At 33.7% G+C, this 22,553-nt stretch overlaps 1 protein-coding gene across 1 annotated transcript; it reads right to left on the minus strand.

The window, feature by feature from the left end:
- Positions 1-11,175: 11,175 nt before the first annotated feature.
- On the minus strand, positions 11,176-12,126 carry LOC141522307 (olfactory receptor 6T1-like). Its single transcript, XM_074235651.1, has one exon. It carries the CDS (start codon positions 12,124-12,126, stop codon positions 11,176-11,178), a length of 951 nt encoding a protein of 316 aa, XP_074091752.1.
- Between the last annotated feature and the right edge of the window lie 10,427 nt (positions 12,127-22,553).

Raw genomic sequence — 22,553 nt, forward strand, 5'->3', positions numbered from 1 at the left:
CTATTATAGCTGCTAGGAACTTGGATCTCTTGATTGAATCATGCAACTTATTCATTATTGTCCCCAGATTTGCATCATTTGAGAATTTGTCAAACATGCCATTTATGCATACAAATCAGTGTTAAAATCTTGACCAGCTCAGGGCCATGGACAGATTCCTGGGACATGCTGCTGGCAACTTTATTCCAACTTCATTATCAACTCACTGATTCTCATTCAAACATACAACATCCACTTCCTGACATACTCAATTTATTCAAAGAATCATATTTTTTAAATATTCACTGCTGGTCACATTATCCTATGTACCTTATATATTCCTTTCTAAACATTCCTCTTTTATTCTGAGTTCCAAATTCTCTTCCTCTAGCCCCTCACATACTGAGAAACAAGAAAGATGATACTCATTATATATGTGAAGCCATGTATATCATATTTCCATATTAGCCATCACAAAAATGGAGAAAAATAAAATAGGGAGAAACACACCAGTCTATATTCATAGTTCTTTAATTCTCTCTCTCTCTGGATATGGATAGCATTTTACATTATAAGTTTTGTGAAATTTTTTGGAACATTTTATTAATCAAAATTGCTTAGTCTTTCACAATAGATTATTGTTATAATATTGCTCTTCTAGTTTTGCTCATTGTATCAGTTCATTTAAGTTTTTCCATATTTATTCCTTTTTTAATAAGCTAAATACATTTATAACTATATTCTTTTCATGAGTCCTACATCATTAAATCTCAGTGGTGATATCCATGATGTAAAATTTATCTCCATTTGCCAGGAGTGAAAGTATATATCTATATCTATATCCATCCATCCATCTATCCATCTATCTATCTATCTATCTATCTATCTTGAGCACGTGTTTTATTGCTGTCCTACTTCTTTTATATCAGTTCCTTTGAATTATTGTTTCTACAATAATTTTTATTTCTTACTCTCTAAGACTACAGTAAAAGCTTAAGAGGGGAATGTGAGAGAAAAGTTTTCTCATCCCTCATGTTTATTTTTCAACTACTTTTTTTTGTCTTTTTCTTGGCAAGGCAATGGGGTTAAGTGACTTGCCCAAGGTCACACAGCTAGGTAATTATTAAGTGTCTGAGGCCGAATTTGAACTCAGATACTCCTGACTCCAGGGCCCATTCTTTATCCACTCTGCCACCTAGCTGCCCCCTTGAACTAACTTCTAATTGACTTTTTACTTAACGATTTTCATCCACCTTCTCATTTCTTTATGTATTAGAAGGCCAGTAAGAATCACTCATTGAACTCCAATGTAAACTAGGAAATCTATGATTGTTATTCACTTATTCAATATTTCAAAAATAATGACTTTTAAATGCAAATTGCTGTGTTAAGTTCTGAGAATGATTTCAAAGATTAGTATGGTGACTTCCTTTTTCCCCCCAAATATCTACAAAGCAGTAATGGAGATAAGATATATATGCAACTATCATGCAGAAAAGGATATAATTAATTAAGAAGGCTAGAATAATGTGCCAAGTGAGGTCTGAGAAAGGAAATTCTATTCACAGCCAGAGAAATGAAGATATCTTTATAAAGAAAGTATCTTTTGAGTTGAGTATTAAAGAGAGGGGCCCATTCTCACAGAGATAGGGAGGAAAGTATTCTAGGAATAGAGAACAGTGTGTGAAAAGCATTGAGAAAGGAAATTTTGGAAAATTTAAGTTTTGTGATTATTTTGTGCTATGATGAAATTTGGACTACTTGATATCTCATGGTCATTAGACTGTTGTGTTTCTTATCCCAAGAAAATATGATATAATATTTATTGAAAAATTTGAAGTTTTGTATAAGGAGAGTTGAAAAAACAAATATTATAGCAAAATAAGCATGAACTCAAAAACAAAACTTAAACTACTATTTAATCTATTGTTGCATCTAGAGATGGAAGGTAATTTAGAGATCATCTAATTCAACCTCGTCATATATATATATATATATATATATATATATATATATATTTAATACATATACAGAATTTAAATTCATGTTTTCAGAAATCCAACTATAGCACAGTTTCTGCTTTTTCACATTATTTTTGCCAGGAAAATTCCTGATATATGCTCATTTTCTTTGAAACAAAACAGAAATGTCACCTTTTCCCAACATTATATTTCTTTATTTTCTATTTCCCATGATTCCATGACTGTTCATTCAGGCAATATATATTAAGTTGAATCATGTACAAGACATTGTTCTAGAAGTTTGGAGAACTACAATAATTATTAACTGGAACCTACAGATTATATACAATTCATTGAAATGTAAAATAAAAAAAAAACCCTTTTATCACCTATTATTCAAAATGATTTTAGTGATGTTAGCTTTTGCATTAAGAGAAGAAAAAGAAATGAGAAGAATGACAATAGGCATTGAGGAAGCAAAACTCTCACTCCTTGTAGATGATATAATAGTATTCTTAAGGAATTCTAAAAATCAATTTAAAAACTACTTGAAGCAATTAACACCTTTAGCAAAGTAGCAGGATATAAAATAAACTCAAATAACCAAAAAACATTTTTTAATATGACAAACAAAGGTCAACAGTAAGGAACAGAGAGAGAAATTCCCAACAAAGTAACTGGAGATGACATGAAATATTTGATAATCTGCCTCTCAAGACAAATTCAGAGACTATATGAATGCAGTTCTAAAACACTTTTAATACAGAAAAATTTCAAAAAAACCTGGAAAATGTCAGTTGCTCATGGATAGACTGAGCTAATATAATAAAAATGACAATTCTACCCAAATTAAATGTATTTAGTTCCACATCAATCAAATTACTAAAAATATAATTGTAAAAATAGTAAAAATATTGAATAGGAAGTAAAGTGTCAAGAATATCAAGGAAATTAATGAAAAAGAATGCAAAGAAAGGCGGCCTAGTTGTAACAGATCTAAAATTACATTTGAAGCAGCAGTCATCAAAGCTGTCTGGAACTGAATAGGAAATAGAGAAATGGGTCAATGGAATAGATTAAATTTAAAAGAAACACTTGTAAAAGACTATATATTCTACTATTTGAGATATTCAAAGACTCCCTCCCTTTGGCATAAGAATCCACTATTTGACAAAAGCTGAGAAAAATTGACAAAATTTGGAAAGTTGTGGGAAAAAACTCTTCATAGACTAGCAAGCCACACCCTATATACTAAGATAATGACTTAATAAGAGTACAGGATTTAGACATAAATGGTGATTCCATAGCCCATTTAGGAGAAGATGGAATACTATCTGTCAGGTCTATGGAGAGGGAAGAAGTGTATGACCAAACAAGAGATAGAGAATATTATAAATTTCAAAATGGATGATTTCAACTACATTAAATCAGAAAGCTTTTGCAAAACAAGGTTAAATGCAGCCAAGATTAGAAGAAATGCAGAAAGCTTTGAAATAATTTTCATAACTAGTGTTTTTGATAAAGGACTCATTTCTAAAATATCACAAAGAACTGAGTCAAATTTATAAGAATATGTCACTCTCCAATTTATAAATGCTCAAAAGATAGGAACAGACAATTTTCAGAAGAGGAAATTAAGACTATATATAGTCATATGAGAAAATACTCCAAATGAATATTTATTAGAGAAATGCAAATTAAAACAACTCTGAGGTACTACCTCACACCTATCAGATTGATTAAGATGACAAAAAAATAAAATTAATAAAAAAGAGTTGTAAGAAAATCCCATATAATAAGTGACACAGGAGAGGTTTGAACTCAGTACAATTGCATTTTAGGTAGAAATACATAAGTCTGTTTGATGGATATTTCCAGTGGCCATTTAGGTGGAGCAGTGAATAGAGTACCCCTCCTAGAATCAGGAGTGACTATATTCTTATGATCAAATCTGACCTCAGATATTACTAGTTTTATAACCTTAGGTAAGTCTCTTAACCCTGTTTGCTTCAGGTTTTTCATGTGTAAAAGGAACTAAGAGAAGGAAATTACATAGCCATTCCAGTATGTTTGCCAAGAAGGGTCACAAAGCATCGGGCATGACTGAAGACAACAGCAACAACAGCCTGTTAGGTCAAAATAAAAGCAATTGAAATAGAGGCAAAGGAAAGTGGAAAGTTAGGTTAGGGCTAAAGCATGGAAATAATTGAAATCTAGACTGACTTTAATGTTAACACTTATGATCTTATCTTTTATTTACTTGACAATGGAAGATCATTAAAGTTTTTAAATCAGAGGAGTGAAAAAAACTAAAGCAGTGTTAAAGGAATATTGTCCTGGTTATGGTATGTATTAGAGAATGGAAAGAGAATATTGGAAGCAATCATGATGCTATTATAAAAGATCAGGTTCAAGGTAATCTATACTGCAACTACAATAGTGGCAGTAGAAATGATAAAATGGAATAAAATGGAGATTTAATACAAAAGAAGAGTACAGGATTTGGTGATTAATCAGATATTGGGTGCAGGTTGTGCTGACATCAGTAAAGAAGAGGGATGATCCAAAAATGCCTTTGGGTATGAGTATAACCTCCAAGAAAAAAATCCAGTACCTAGGGGTAGAATTTAGCCACTCCAGTAAACTTCTTCCAACCTAGAATGACATCTTATGAAAAATAATTTAAAAGAAGAGAATTCAGCAAAAAAAAAGAGAATTCAGCAAAAATGATCATTTTTTACAATATATACAATATTCCACCCTCATGAATCCTGATATCTACATAGGAATGGGGAGGAGGATTGGTTTCTCATTAACTCTTCTTTAGGGTTAATCTTGTTCTTTTTACCTTTGTTGTATTTATTTTGGATTGGTTTGTGATTGTGGTCCTTTATTGTTTAGGTCATGCATTTTTGTTCTGTTTCACTATGCACCAGTTTATGCAATCTATTCATACTTTTCCTTATTTATTATTTGTTGTTGTTTTTTATAGACTAGTAAAATTACATCAATTCATGTACCCTAATTTGTTTAGCTAAACCTTAATCCATGGACATTTATTTTGCTTCCAAAATAGTTCCATATGGAGCTCTTCTTTATATCTATTAGGTGCCAAATAATTATGTTTAGGCTTAATGTTAAGAAATGCATTATAAGAATTGGAGTTATTCATAAAGCTGCTTCAGGAGGTAGTTTCTCCTATCCCACATCTCTGCAGATAACTTTAATCAGGTACTAGATGAACGCTTCAAGGTATATCATAGTTGAAGGTCTTTTTCAGGTAAAGGATAGGCTAGATGGATGATGAAGTCCTTTCCAACTCCACAATTCTATCATTCTGATAGGGATAATGATGACATTACTATGTAAGTTATCAGAGGTATCTGGATTTGTTCAGAGTAATAGGGCTATGTGTAAAAAGGAGAAGTTGCCTGAAATTTAAAAGAAACTGAGTTTGAGAATTTTATGTAGATTTACATTAATTATATAGAATGTAACTTCAATAGATTGTAGTTTCATCCTCATGTTTGTGCTTCAGTTAGCTCCCTCTCTAGATTTATGGAAGCACAAATTGCATGCTATTTACCTTCCCAAGTATTTCTGATACAGGATTTTATTAGCCATCCTTTGGTTGATGCTAAGAGCAGTTGTTTTTAAACTTTTGCTTTTAAACATTCTGACATAGTCCTTGATCTTACAATAGAAGCATTTTTAAAAGAATCAACCTATTTCCTTGGATTATTAAAGGTAATTTTGAATTTTTTCTTAATTCTTTGAATAGCTACTGATTCTATTCTATTTCAAGAGGTGAGAGCAAAAGAAATGTTTAAAAGTTTATCATTTCATTACTGTGTTCTATATCAAATTTTTTATAGATCTTAGTTTTGCAGTCTCTGTTGTGTGTTTGTGTGTTCAGCATATGTATAGGTGTATGTATAAATGTACATACATACATTCATATTTATGTATGTATATATATATATATATATATATATATACATGTTAGTTAAAAGGAAAAAGTCTTCACCAAATTTGAGTGATAGGGCTTTTTTCATGAGAGTTTACAAAATCAGTTGAATAAAAAATTGAGTTCTAAGTTGGGATAGCAATTACAACATAAAAACGTATATTCATTATATATGTAATATGTATGTCTAAAGAAAAAAAGTTACAGATATAGAAAGTTTAATAGGTTCTTATTTTTTCTCACAATTTCTTTTTGTTCTGATAAATTCAGATAAGGATTTTGGACATTGAAATTCAGGCATAAGCCTAGATAACTATAAGGTGGATTTTTAAGAAGCTTGGAACCAATGAACAAAGCACTCTTGTTAGTGTTTGCTTGTTTAGTAGTTTTTTAAGAATATGTATCTTTGGTATTTTGATCAGTTTAGCAAGAGCTTCCAAATTTCTCCAACTTTAAATAGATACATCAAGACCTGTAGTCTCCAACTTTCACAAGAAATCCCATTTTCCCAGTAGCTTAATGGAAAGAAAATTGCCTCCCCTGAATATAACCCTAGGAACTAGGATAATGGGGAGTAAAGGAAAAATCCAAAGTTAAAAATGTCTCAAATAACTGCTTATTCAGATACAGAAGAAATTTCCTAAGCTTGAGCAGAAAACTAGACATTTTTACAGCTTTGTCAGTACAGTTGCATGGTCTTCATACCAGATGAACTAGACACTGTCACCATTTAGGGGATGGCAAATACTAGCATGAATGCTTTGTACACTTGTTCCAAATGTGTAGTCTAGAATATAATGAATTAACTATTTTAGTAGTCTTCCCTTTCAGAACTTTGGACATCCCACATTATTAATAAAGAAGATGCTACTTCTCTAGGGCTCCATTAACCAATGGTTTTTCTAGGTTCTATTATAAGTAGATGCAAATTGCTTATGAAAAATTTTTTCCTGCTCTTTTCTATCTCTCTTTCCACTGTTACAGACAAGTAAGTGATGCGGTTTATACAATATTCATCCTAGAATTAGGAAGAGCTGAGTTCACATTTGTCCTTAGACATTTACTAGCTATATGATCACTAGCAAGTCACTTAACCTTTATTTGCCTCAAATTCATCATCTGTAAAATGGGAATAATTATAGTATCTAACCCCTAGGATTGTTGTGAGGATCAAATGTGATAACATTTGTAAAATGCTTTAACTAGTACTTGGAATATAGAAGGCATTATATAAATGTTGACTATTATTGTTATTGGATGGTGGTTAGGTCATGCAATGAAAAAATTATCAGGTTTGGAGTTAGGAAGACTCATCTTCCTGAGTTCAAATCTGGTCTCAGACACTTCCTAGCTGTGACCCTACATAAGTCATTTAACCTCTTTATCCCAGTTTCTTTGTTAAAAGAGCTAGTAAAAATGACAAATTACTCCTTTATATTTTCCAAGAAAACCCTAAAGGGGGTCATGAAAAGTTACATTTGACAAAAACAATTGAATATTATTATTTTAATATATTAATATATACTTATGCTGAACACTCATTAACAATGTAAAATTATCTGATAAATCATTTATACTGTTTTAATAATATTTTTATTTTTCCATTTAATATGTCTGTAGTAAATGAGTAATTGTTGGCTTAAAAATGAAATGTTTCTGTATTTCATAAATAAAAAGCAAAACAAAATTTAAAACAATGTAAGCTCTATGGAAAAATGAATTTTGAATAATGGTGACTCCTAGATTAGATGTGCTATTTTTAGGAGTTTTCTTTGCTGTCATCTTTCAAACCACATCATGTGAACCTGCTAAGCAGCAAAAAGTTGGTGCAGTATACCAGTCATCTTGGCAAATGTAGGTATCCAGGTGACTTAAGACCATAGATATTATAGAATCAGTGTGTTCATTTCAAAATAAAGCAGTTATGGTGACCCTGTTCAAGAGATGACTGACAAGAGCAGGAATTTGAAACAGAGAACTTATATGTGTAGGGAGGAAAAATGGCAGTTAAATCCCAATTCTCTTATACTGTATTACTCTAAACAGACAACATACAATGCTACATTCCTGTGTAGAAATTCAACAGATTGAAAAAAATTCACAGTACTCAGGGAGACAGAGGTAGAGGTTAGTGTAGCTACTGTATCTCCAGCAAAGGAGATGCCTGAGTTATGGAGAAAGGGGAAATGTGCCCAGTGTGGGGAAAGGGTAGAAAAAATTATGTCAAAGAAGTCTCAATTCATGGTTCTGCTCTTTGTCTTTTAAAAAATTTAATGTTAAGCACTTAATAAATTTTTCCCTAATTGCTGTATTTATTGGATTCCATAAATTTTGATATGTTGTCACATTTAATATAATCATTGTTGTCATTATCTTTCATGAAATTATTGATAGCTTCAATTATTTGCTTGTTGGTCCACCCATTATTTAGGATTAGACTATTTGTTTCTGATTAGAGTTTACACTTTTCAGAACAGTTTAGTTTAAATATTTTCTTTGATCTTCACAATTGTTCTATAAAGTAGGCAGGACATGAGTGGTAATCCCTCTTTAACAGATGAAGAAACAGGCTCAGAAAGGTTAAATTGTCATAGTTATCAAAAGTTCTTTATTACAAATCTTGAGTTTTTTCTACTACCCAATACTTTCCTTCTTGCAACTTGAGGATGACATTATCTACTTACAAGTCATTCTTTCCAATCAAAGATGGAAAAACTAAAGTTACCAGAGATTACTTGGATCTCCCTGAGGCATACTTTAGAGACTACCTTTTATGTTTCTTTTTAGTACTGTGCATGTACTTAAAGACATAAAAATCATGGGAGTGAATAGAGTTTTTTCTAGTGGGGATACATTATTTACAGAGGGAAGGGTAATATTTCCTCTCATTCAGAAAAATTCATTCCCATGCTGTGTAGACAGTACTAGGTCTTTAGGGTCCTTTACTTGCAACTCAGCACCATGCTGCTTCTTTTCCTGGAACTCAGCAACTAAACTCAACTTTACTTGTTTGCCTAACTCCACTCTCAGAATCTCATTGCTGCTTTTAAAGTGGTACTCCTCCTACTTTAACATATTTATTTATTAATTTTACCATTCTTTTCTTTTTATATTTTTATTTTCTTACTTTCTTCCTCCCTCCTATCCCACCCCATAGCCGCTGAGAAGGCAAGCAATATGATATCAGTTATACATATGAAATAATGCAAAGCATGTCCATATCAGTCATATTTCAAAAAAGTAAGTTAAAGATAGTAAAAATATTTATCTATCTCAATATACACATATTACTACTTCAATTTGCAGTTAGAGTTCATGCATTTTTTTTCATCTTGTGTTTTGAAATTTTTTTGGATTATAGTATTGATCAGAGTAGCCAAATCTTTCATAGCTGATCAACATTGCAATTTTGTTATTGTTGTACACAATGATCTTTCAGTTCATGTCTTATGTCTTCACACTAATTCACATTTGTCTTGCCATGTTTTTCTGAAACCACCCCTTTCATTTTATTTCCCACCGCAAAAATAGTACTCCATTCCAATTATATCCCACAACTTATTTAGCCATTCCCTAAATGATGAACATCATCTTCATTTTTACTGGGTAGATTATTTTTGGCCTTAGACCATTTGCCTTCTGGAATATCATTTTTCAAACCCTCTGCTCTTTTATTCTGAAAGTCACTATATCTTTGTGTCATCCTGACTGTGGCATCATAATATATGAATCATTTCTTTCTGTCTCCTTAAAGTATTTTTCTCTTCAACCTGGAACTCTGAAATTTTGCTGTATTATTCCTGGGAATTTTTATTTTGGAAAATCTTTCAGAAGGTGATTGGAGGATTCTTTCAATTCTATTTTACCCTACAATTCTAGGATATAAGTACAGTTTTACTTGATAATTTACTGAAATATGATATCAAAACCTTTTATTTGATCATTTCTTTAAGTTAGTCCAATAACTCCTAAAATGTCTCTTCTTGATCTATTTTCCTGATCAGTTATTTTTCCATTGAAAAACTATACATTTTCTTCCATTTTTTCATTCCATTTTTTGCTTCCCCAAGTTTCAGACTTTATTATACTGATATTTTCACAACTATTTCTGGGGGGGGGGGGAAGTTTTTGGTGCTTCCAAGATAATGTAATTCTGGAAGAGTTTTGATTGCCACTCTCCTGATCTGCATTAATATATTTCTCTAGGAAGAATTCTGGTATCCTGTGGCATCAAGGGCTAGCATTCCTTTCTGCTTTGGAACTGTGGAATTACTCCCTTTTCAGTGGTCACCAACACTCCTCTCACACTGAAATGATGACCCAGAACTGCAAATGGGCAATAGAGTTGCCAATCTCTGCCTAGTTATGAATCCCTTGCTATTTTGGGGCTGAGATTCCATAGATGCTGCTGCTGAGGTCACTGTTTGTGTGTGTGTGTGTGTGTGTGTGTGTGTGTGTGTGTGTGTGTGTGTGTGTGTGTAGACTCTACAGAGGCTTTCAACTTCCAACAGACCTCAGCAGTCAAGCTCTTAAGTTTTCTCCAGCCAGAAGATGTTTCATCCCAAACTTATGTTGCCTCTTCTTCAAAATTTGATTTGAAGTATTATTTTTAAAATTGTTTAGAGGGGCATGTTGGGAGAGTTCAACTGGGTTACACCTAATCTACCATTTTGGCACCCATCAGAACCCCATTTTAAATATCTTTACCATGGTGACTTGTGTGGAAGTTGAAATTCTCTCTGGAGGAAAGGTTTTCTGAATTCAACGTTATCTAGAATATGTTTTGCCCCACTGTTGATAATACCCTATCCCTACTGATATTTTCATGGAGATGTCATTCTCACTCCATATGTAGATTTCTAGTTAAGTTTTTAATGTATTTTATAAAGTTTTTTAAATCTAGGAGTTGCAGAATCTTAGCTCTAGAAAGGACCGCTCCTCCTCAATTTATAAATGATTTTTCTTACTTGGTCTTATGTCACATAGGTATTAAGTAGAAGAACTGAGTCTCAAATCTAAGGTTTTTGACTCCATGCACTTTTTCTACTAGACCACAATGCTATCCCTCCAGGTTAAAGATGACTCTAATTGTTTTTGCCTCATCAGTGGCAAAAACATGTATAAATCTCCAAGAATTCTTTTTTTTTTTTTTTTTTTGCTTATGGATGAAGTCTCTCCTTTGACTCTAAGAGACAACAGTATCCTATCAACCTAGGACTTTTTGCCTTACAAACAATAAGAAGATCCTCCTTCCATTCCCACAGGTCTTTACAGCCTTCTGACACCTATGTTCTTGTGCCATCTCAAGATATCTCCTAGGGCTTGCTTCACCTTCTCATTACGGAGACTAAAGATGAATGGATTTAGAAGTGGGATGATGATGCACCCTAGGACTGAGACCCCTTTGTTAAGGAGCATAGATTGGGCCTCTGATGTGCGGATATAAAGGAAGATAGAGCTTCCATAGACGATGACAACCACAGTGAGATGTGAAACACAGGTAGAAAAGGCTTTTCTCCGTTCTGTGGCTGTTGGAGTTCGGAAGACAGTAGCAAAGATACAGGCATAGGAGGTAGAAGTCACTGCTAAGGAGCCAAGAAGAACAGCTGTGGAAAGTATAAAGGCCACTAACTCCAGAAGTTGAGTATTTCCACAAGAGAGTCGCATAAGTGGCCAACTATCACAGAAGAAGTGGTCAATGACATTAGGGCCACAGAAAGGCAAATTAGCCATAAGGATGGTAGGAGAGAGCACCCAAAGGAAACCAGCAATCCAGGAAGTCATTACTAGTCGGGCACAGATGGAACGATTCATCAAAGTCTCGTAATGTAGTGGACGACAGATGGCTAGGTAGCGGTCCAGGGACATGACAGCTAAGAGGAAGAAGTCAGTAGTGCCCAGGAGGAAATAGAGATAGGATTGCATGATACAGCCAGCAAAGGAGATAGAGAAGTCTCTGGTGAGGATGCTGACCAAGATCTTAGGGACAACAACAGAGACTAACACCAGTTCCAGGAGGGACAAATTTCTCAGGAAAAAATACATCTGAGTATGCAGGCGGTGGTCAGACCAGCTAAGCACAATGATGAGCAAGTTTCCCACAACTGTTACCACATATATCACCAGAAGCCCCAGGAATAGCATGAGTTGTAGAGTCCAGCTCCCAGGTAAACCCATAAGCACAAATTCTGTTACCTGGGTCCCATTCTCTGGATTCATTTCCCTCTATCTGTCTAAAAAAAAGGACATCAGAGATGATATGTTAGGTAGTTAAGCAAATTTTTATTTTTTAACCTATCATTTAGATGGCCTCAGGCTAGACTATGGAAACATAAAAGATAAAAGAGTTTCCAACTTGCATGTAGTGAAAGATATAGAATTTTGGGAAGAAAAATTTTTGGAAGACATTTTGATTATTTCTAACCTAGGTATTGGTACACTCTTTCCCAAATTTTCTAGGAAAACTCAGAAAGAACAAGACTGCTATGCTGCACATAAATCCTTTAGGGTTAAGCAAAACAGGTAAAGCACCTGCTCCCATAAATTTTCTCTTAAAAACTTAATTCTTCCCCAGCTCCACTCAGTTTGGTAGACTATAAACCTAACAGGTTGTTTACAAGCAAATGTTTATAAAATACTTTTCCACAGAGCAACTCATTAGATAAATAGTGAGGCCATTATTATTTGCATTTTATAAATGAAAAAGCTGAATGACTAAAGAGACTTATAGTCAAACAACTGAAATCTATTAAACCCAAGAATCAACCAATCCAAATCTTCTGACTAAAATTCCAGAGCTTGAGAAGAGTTTGGCAGCCTATCTCCCATTCCAAATTACATCACTGGGTTCTGGGTGGGGAAGCAGTAAAAAAGGACTGAAGGTCTGAGTAGTTTAATACATGGCTGGAGGTAGAATGAGTGTATATGATATTAGTAACTTGCTATTGGGGTTATTGTTTAAAGATGAGTCATATAAATTTATGACTGTGAGTATTTAGGAATAAAATTTTGAATTATTGTGACACATCCCTGAATCTTGTAGTCACAAGGATCTTCTGAGTTATCTTGGCATAGTGGAAAAAGAATCTTAAAGGTATCAAGGGATTCTGTAAATTAGAAGAGAGGAGGAAGTATATATTCCAGGCAGAGAGAATAGTAGGTGCAAAGACTGGTAGCTGGGAAATGTAGTGTTGTAGGAGAAACAGAGGAAAAGGCAGTAGGAGATGGGGATTACTCTGTTTGGGATACTGGTTTCCTCATGTACAAAATGAGGAAGTTGGACTAGATGAATGCTCTAGATCTTATGAAAAATATTAAATTATGGATAAATTAAGAATTTTTATCCTAATTCTTTGGAAATTGGTAACCAATTACATTCAATTTAACAAAAAGTTATTGAGTCCCTCATGTCAATTAAGGAAGAAAATTCAGTAATTACAATTAAATCACCTAGCTTTGAGTCCTTACTCTTCCACTTACTAGTTTGTGTCTGTGAACAATTATTTAAAGTATGTAAGTTTCAGTCTCCTTATCTGTAAAATAGTAATCATAATACTTGTAATCTTTACCTAATAATATTGCAGAGAGAAAAGCATTTTGTTATGTCCAAAGATCTGTAGAAATAAACTATAATTACTATCTGTGACTTTGTGAAAGCATGTGTTTGAAAGCTATCATAATGTTTAATCAGCATGGCAGAAAGGAAACAGTCTTGTATTGTGAATAAGGATTCTTGACTTCTAATCTAATTCTGAATTTACCAAGAGACCTTGGAAAGTCATGCCTGAAAAGGAAGTACAAAAGTTATGTGGTCATCAAAGGTACTGGAATATTGGCTCAGTTCTAAGTAAGGCCCCTCCAGAGAGGGAGGAGAGACTTAGAGATTACAAAAGGAACAAATCTTGTTGAAAACCATAATTTGCAAGTCATGATTAGACTGGATGCACCAGAGAGAGCTTTAGGAGCTAAGGGAAGATGGAGAAACAATCTGAACCAACAGGAATCTACAAGAAAGAAATGAGATAGTGAAGGAATTGAGAAAGCAGACCTCTAATTCCTTTCTCTCTCCAAACTCCATCATATGTTATTATTATGATTTTTACTTTCATAACATGTAGAAGGAAACTTGCTTCTCCTTTGGATTGGGCAAGGGGATGCCTGCCAGACTTGGTAGATATATAGATTCCTGCCTACTTCAGCATTGTTCCCTTTTCTAAGACAAGGATGAAATCAATTAAGTCATCAATTTAGCAAATTTTTTTTAATCACCACAGAACCTTTTGGCTTCTTACAGCATCATCTCCAGGGACGCCAATTTATTGTAAAATTCACACTGAGCATGATAATGCAGTGGGTAGCTGGTACCCCATAGGTTTATAGAATGTAAGAGTTGGGAAGGACCTTAGAGATCATTAGCTTAGTTCTTCATTTTAGAGATGAGTAAACTAAAACTCAGGGTGGTTAATCTCCTAGGCCTCACAATGCTTGTTATTGTCTGACTCAGGATTGGAAATCAAGTAGTTTGATTCCTGGTACCATAATGATTCATGGAATTATAATAGGTTCACTTATTCCAGTTGGTTCCATAACATAAATAGTAAAATGGTCGATAATCATCCATATTCTCCACTATAAAGTGAGAGAGATGACTACATATAAGCACATAATCTATTCAACAATAACAAAGACGTACCATTTCCAAATGGAAGGGAGCTACATAGAAAAGGCAACCTTTTTTGATATGAAATCCAGAATCAAGTTGTGATTCTCAGAATTCTTGAAGCCCTGGGCTAGATAAAATCCACAGGTAATGAGCATACATTTCATCTGGAGAGGTCCATTTTCCACAAGTTGCCAAATATATTCTTAAAGAACAGATTTGACTAAATAAAAAAAAAATTCCCTGCTTCCCTATTGCTTCCAGAACACTCTTGCCTTCTTGAGACCAAGATCCTAGTAGATTGTGGAGGGCCCAGTAAAGAAGACAATAAGGACCAAATCTTTTCTCTTTTTTCCAATGAGTGTTAGACTCTCCTTTAAGCTAGATGCTTACTTCTTATTCCCACCACTGTATGAAGAGTCCCAGAGCTCATGCTCTACATCATGTTTTTTTTCTTAAAAATAAGAGGATAAGTCTCTTCAGTTGTATACCCATGCAAAATGGGAGTATTTACTGCCCATAAAACTTGACTGAGCAGTGAATTAAAAGTGACTATCATTCCAGTGAGATGGTAGATCACTAGTTCTTACCACCTGCCCTCTAGCTATACCCTTAGGATCACTAGGCACTTCCATCTGCCCTGGAACTGAATTCTCTTATATGAGCTACTAGAGGATATAGTAAATGAAGTGCCAGACTTGGAGTTAGGGAGTCCTGAGTTTGAAATCTTCCTCAGAAACTTACTTGCAGGTAACCCCTGGTAAATCACTTAAACTCTATCAGTCTCATTTTATTTATTTACATGAGGATAATTATGACAACTATCCTCTAGATTGAATTTAGATACTAAATGAGAAGTACTTTGCATAATTTGAAACATTTTATAAATGGTATTATTATGTATTCTCTCCCCTAATTAGAATGTTGACTCCCTGAAAGTTATTATTCCTAGTACTCAGTATAGTTCTTGGCAAATAATAAATGTTTAGTTAATGCTTCCTTCTTTCACTGCATTTCATTTCTTTGTTTTTTCTTTTCCTTCCTTCCTTCCTTCCTTCCTTCCTTCCTTCCTTCCTTCCTTCCTTCCTTCCTTCCTTCCTTCCTTCATTTCTTACTCTATGTTTTTGTCCAGTCTGTTCCCCCTTCTGGGAATGCTCACCTTCCTTATCAATTCCTATTGGAATCCCAAATTTTCTTCAGAATTCAGTTCAAGTGGCACTGATAGCCAAGAACTTTTCTGATCTTCCCAGACATTAGTACTCTCTACCACTCCTCACTTCCAGAAAATTATATTGTATTTACTTTTGTTATTTTGTACTTCATGATTTATAAACATTTTACCTGCTCAGATATAGCTTCTTAAGAGATGACAATATTGGAATTTGTTTCTATATAACCATTGCCTAGAATACTCTCTAGAATATAATAGAGGCTTGGTAAATGAATAAATAAATATTAAATGGTTGAACCCATTCACCAAGGATCTAAATGGAAAACTCTTAACATTACAGCAGAGCTAATGACTTTGTGTTTGGTATCTTAGAAGAATAAAATTCTAGATATTGAAGGTTTCTTCAGGATGACTTAGTTCAGCTGCACTGTACAAATGATTTCATGGAATTTCAAAGGGATTAACTAACTTATTCAAATTCACATAGGTCTGTCTCCCTAGTCCTTCTATCTGATGTCTACATAATCAGTCAATTGAACTTAAGTGAAATCTGAATATAGGAACTGAGTTTGAAAAGTCATCAGTGTCTGTGGATTGAAGTAATCTGATTCACTTACCCATCCCAGTCTTTCATTCCCCTGGGTTTCTTCTCCTGGTCATTCAAAAGTTTCAACTTCATGTAGGGCCAAGTGAATGTATGAAATAGAGAATGACCTATAGCTAGGACTTCTCCCTCTTACTGATTTGAAGTAGATACTAATTTGCAAAAGACATTGTAGTTCTTTAAATTTTACACAGTTAATTCATTCCCAATTCTATCAATTAAAATTTATTTTAACTTTCTTGGAGCTATGATCCCCAAAGAAAACCATCTTGACCCATGCTCATTAAACAAGAATGCTATAATTAACCTCTTGAGAAAAGAGCTAAATACTGACTTTGACTTCAATGTTGCTATTACTATTATCTTTTTGACCCCTAAAGAGATCTGGTGATGTTTGAAGTATAACAAGCAAATTTGTCATACTGGAAAGGGGCACTGAATGCTTGAAAGTAAGAAGGATGAAAGGTGTCCTCGACTAAGAGTTTAAAGATAAATTCAGTTAAAGGTGATGAGAAACTGACACACCAGGATGCATGTGATCCAGGGATGTTGGTGTCTGTCAGTGAATACTGTAGGAGATTGTTGAGGGGAGTTTGGCTATAGAGACATTTATCTAAAATAGGGAAAATAGTGAAGAATTATATTATAGTTTTTTGTTTTAACATTCATTCTAACCACTTTAGGTGCTGTTTTCTTCTATGAAGGAGTCCAGTATCTTACCAGTTTTAACTTCCTGTGATTACAAATGCCCAGTTCTAATAATGGTTGTGAATTGTGAATAAACCTTGGATTCTATGATTTGAGATTCATCCCTAGATATTGATAAACAGTATATTAATGGAGAAGATGGCTTTTCTAATTCATGCTCACAAAGGTTTCAGACTTAGATATACAAAGTTTATATCTAATCCCTTAATATCAAGATAAAGGCATTAGGTTTATCTTTTTGTACTTTTGTACTTTGTATACTTTTCCTACATGATAAATTTTTTTTCTGAAGAATTTTTTTTAATCACATTTTTCAAAATTTTTTTTCCACTGAACTCCCCTTTATAGCAATGAAAAGAGTTATACAATGGATATTGACAAAGCCACCATATCTGAGATAATGTGTAATATTTTGAACCAAATCTCCAACCTGTCTACATTGAAGGCAGCTAAATGGGGTAGTATCAGGTATAGTTACTTCAAACTTGTAGGGTGACCCTGAGTAAATCAGGAATAGTTACTCCAAATCTAACCTCAGATAATTCCTAGGTCTATGATCCAGGGCAAGTCAGTAAATCTACATTTGCCTCAGTTTTCTAATCTGTAAAATGAATGTAAAAAGAGCACTTAACGACCAGGGTTGTTGTAAGCATCCAATGAGATAATATATGTAGAGTACTTTGCAAACTTCAGAGTACTATATAAATGCTGGTTATAATTATTATTATTATTATATTCTGATATTTAAGTGTAATTATATCAATATGATTTTTAATGTGAAATGCCCATTTGTCGACTTTCCACCATGTTTGTGCAATCTTAACCCCTTTTCTAATATACAACTTTATCCCTAAAGTTATTGCTTTAATATAATGAGTGCTCAGAATGGGACATAATGCCTATGTCTGCCCTCTTTGAAAGTTTCCTATCCCTAAGAATTACTTCTCCCTGTTCTCTTGTCTCTCATTGAAATTCTGCTTTTGTCAGTGTAACCTGATGTACATTAAATTGAAAATCAGTTTTCCTTTAAATTTACATCACTGGGGCTGTTAGGTGGTGCAGTGGATAGAGCACCGGCCCTGGAGTCAGGAGTGCCTGAGTTCAAATCCGGCCTCAGACACTTAATAATAACCTAGCTGTGTGGCCTTGGGCAAGCCACTTAACCCCATTGTCTTGCAAAATCCTAAAAAAAAAACAGAGGAAAAGGAGAAGAGAATGGAGAAGATAGAAAACAGCCTATGTTTCATTACCAATGCCACCATTTTTTTTTCATACATGAGAAACCTAAACAAGATTTTGAATAAATAAGATCACTAGAGAATTTTGCAAAACATCCTGCAGGCCAGGGAGAACACTTTCTTTAAATAATTTTCTCTCTGTAATCAATGGGTCAAAAACAATATAAAATTTCCGTTCTGACCAGGTAGGTTATTATCTTCAACAAATCTATCTACTTGGCAGAGGAAAAAAAATATACACGATGAAAAATATAAATCTAAAGAGCAACAATAATAAAACTAACAATAAAACCAAATGTTAATACTGTAATAATTATCAAATCTGGCTTCAAAGGAAAGTTGGGAAATTGTATCTCTTTCCATCATTGCAGAAGTGGGAAACCATGGGCATGGAATTTACTGGGTCATTGGGTTGATTAGTTTTGCTAAAATGCTTCCTACCTTCTCTCTTTTAATTCTTTATTACAAGGGATGACAAACAGGATAAGGAGAGGGAGTGATATATTTGGAAATAAAGGTGATATAAAGAATCTTTATCCCCTCAAGCTATCATGATATTTGTCTTTCTTTTATAATCAAAGTTCTAGAAATTTTAGTTTATGTTCATTGCATCTATTCTTCCCTTTTCACTCTATTTTCATTGTTTTGAAAAATTCTCCTCTATCATAATTCTTGACTGAAATAGTTGTCTTCAACAACACTAAATTTCACTGCACTGGTTTATCCAAAGGTCTTTTCTCACTTTTCATTCTCCTTTACTTTTCTAACCCTTTGACTTGGTAGCTCACCCCTCTTTCTGGACACATTTTTCTTTCTGATCTTCGAAGATATTCCTCTCTTGAATCCACTACTATTTCCTTGATTGTTCTTTCTCCATATCATATTTTTCCACCCACTAGATTTGAGGTGTCTTCAAGCAACGTCTTCTGGGCTTTCTCTATACTTTATACATTAGTAATCTCATTTCAATAGATTAAATGATCATTTCTGTGTTGATGACTTGCAAATTCATATATGTAGGTTAACTTATCTCTGGGACTTTAATACAACATTAACAATGGACTGATGGATATTGGATGTAGATATTGCAGTAGAATCTCAAACTTAACATGTCCAAGCCTGAACTCATTATATTTTTGCCTCAGATTCATCCCTCTCCCAAACTTTCTTTCTTTCTTTCTTCCTCCCTCCCTCCCTCCCTTCTTCTTCTTCTCCTTCCTTCTTCTTCTTCTTCTTCTTCTTCTTCTTCTTCTTCTTCTTCCTTCCTTCCTTCCTTCCTTCCTTCCTTCCTTCCTTCCTTCCTTCCTTCCTTCCTTCCTTCCTTCCTTCCTTCCTCCTATTTCCTTACATCTATTGTGCATTGACCATAGACAAGAAGAAGATGCTTCAGTCTGCATTCTAAGTGTATTAGCTCTGACAGTATATTATGCTGTTTTCTAAAAAATCTGTAATAGCTCCCTATTTACTAACACAAAATCTTCAACCTGACCTTTAAAGTCTTCATCAAAATTGTTTATATTTCACTTAATTTTATTTTAAGAACTCTCTGTTTTTCTTATAATGACATGTTGCTTCTTCTTCCTTCTTCCTTCTTCCTTCTTTCTTCTTTCGTCTTTCTTCTTTCTTCTTTCTTCTTTCTTCTTTCTTCTTTCTTCTTTCTTCTTTCTTCTTTCTTCTTTCTTCTTTCTTCTTCTTCAGCATTGCCATAGTTTATGTCATCTAATCATTTGCCAAGCCTTGCCAATATCGTGTTGTAATTCAAGCATTCATCACCTTTACCTAGGTTAATATAATAGATTCTTGCTTTTAAGTTTTTCTTCCATTTGAGTTATTCTTTATAAAACCATCAAAAGGATATATATATATATATATATATATAAAATCACAAAATATAAATATGACTATATATCTACCTATATGAAAATTAAATTTTATTTTTTCAATGAACAAAAATCTGCCTTCTTTCCTCTCACTCACTTCACCCTACTGAGAAAGAATCAAAAACAAAACCCTTGTTATAAATATTTATTATTCTGGGAATTCCCACATTGGCCCTTCACAAGAGGAAGATGTCTCAGTCTGCTCACTGAGTGAATTATCTCTATCAGTATGTTATACTGTTTTCTAAAAATCTGTGGTAACTCCCTATTTACTTAATCACAAAATCTTCAGCCTGACCTTTAAAATCTTCATCAAAATATCTTATATGTGTCTTTATGGTCTTTTATTTCATCTAATTTTTTTTAAAGAACTCTGTCTTACTTATAATAGCATGCTGCTTCCCATATATGAAATTCTGTTCCTCACAGAATCCCTAGCTTCCTTCTAAGTACAACTCAGGTGTCTTCTATGCAAGATCTTTCCTGATTGCTTTACTGGTTGCTTCTATTTTGTAACCTGATATATTTTTAAAATTTTATTTACTCATGTACATGCTTAATTCTCTTATTAGTATTCATGCTCTAAAAGGGCAATGACTATGTCAACTTTTGTCTTTCTATCTCAGTACTTGATACACCTAATAGGCCCTCAATAAATGTTAAATTGAATTAAATTAAATATTGGGTGTTTTGCACTTGTAAATCTGTATGAAGGATAGATTGTAGAAGAGAAAAAATAAATGAAACAAAACAATTTAGAATCTTATTTGAATAATCCAGGAAAGGGGTGACAAAGAGCAACATTTGGTTGGTCTTAGTGAAAGTGGAAATGAAAGGATGGGAAAGATAAGTAGGTAAGATCATCAACATGGAAAGTGATTGGATGCAGGATGAGGGGCTCAAGAAATAGTCAAGAATGACCTCAGAGGTAGATGACTGGAAAAGTGTAAATAAACTGGATTCATTTAAATGCTTTCATGATCTAGGTCAAACCTGTATAAAAATCAAGTCAACAAGGTAATCAATAAAGTAAGACATATATATTCAGGGCCAAGGAATGAGAATCTGAAACAATGCTCTGTCTTTGGAAAATTCAGTGAGGGAAATTACAAACAGGTCTTATACACTCAAGATAGGTGGGAGATGATATTTAAGATAGATAGGTAGAAAGATGGAAGAATGGGCAAACTATAAGTTTTTATTGATTTTTTATTTGTTTTTTGCAAGGCAATGGGGTTAAGTGACTTGCCCAAGGTCATGTAGCTAAGTATTCATTAAGTGTCTAAGGTTGGATTTGAACTCAGGCCCTCCTGACTCCAGGGCCAGGGCTTTATCCACTGCAGGAAAGCCTATTCATTAAAAGTAAACAAACGAACAAACAAAAAACAATCCACAGAACTGATTCAGATCACTTTTAGCCAAAAGAAGCAGATCACTGACCATGTCCTTAGTCAAGATCAACTGTAGGATCAATAGAACAGCTGAATTATAGGAAGATTGTGGTTGAAGAAATGTCTTTTGAGCTATCTCTGTCTAGCAACAGAGACAGAAACTACTGATCACAACAGAGAAAGAAACTACTGATCACAACAGACATTCCCTGGAGTTTAACTTGGCGGGGGGTTTGGGTAGAGGATGATTAAAAATTGGCAGTCAGAAGAGGTCCTAGATTTTCCTATGGATTGATAGTTTCCCCTTTTAGTCAGGGTGGGAGAACCAGGAGTACCCTTTAGACCAACTCTAAGGTTTGGGGTCACTTCTAGATAACATTATCAGTAATACAGATCCCAATATGAAAAGAGTCATTTAGGTAATGTTTAATTCTCAAAAAAGGAAGTAAAGTATATAGAAGAAAAGTGAGGTGTCCCTGAAAAAGGGGATGAATAACATCCTTCAGGCCAAAAGGATCACCAGTGGTAGAAGAGATTGAACTCAACCATGGTGAGCCAGGATTGTCGAAAATCAAGTTTTTCATCCATCCTCAACATACATTCAAGGTGCACATTTCATCTTGATTCTCGGTATCTTTGCTCTTCAGAAAACATCTTTCCTCAGGGAACTGGATTTTCTATTTAGTACATTTGCTTTTCTGGTTCCATGTCACTTTTAGATCCCTAGATGTTTTTCACAAAATCTTTTACAAAACAGATCACAATACAATTTAGTACTTCTTAAACATTACTTCCCCAATAATTAGATCATGTGATGACAATTACTTCAAGCCTTAAGAAAAATATTAAATTAGAAATCTATAGATTACTTAAAACTTTAGAGCATTTCAATTGTTAAAGAACCCTTATTCTTTTCTAAATTCTATACTTGTTATAAACATTAGCATCAAAAATATGAAGAAGTTTTAAAAATCTAAAAAAAGTAGATTTGAAAA

This window comes from Macrotis lagotis, chromosome 1 (assembly GCF_037893015.1).
Source record: "Macrotis lagotis isolate mMagLag1 chromosome 1, bilby.v1.9.chrom.fasta, whole genome shotgun sequence".
Taxonomy (NCBI): domain Eukaryota; kingdom Metazoa; phylum Chordata; class Mammalia; order Peramelemorphia; family Peramelidae; genus Macrotis; species Macrotis lagotis.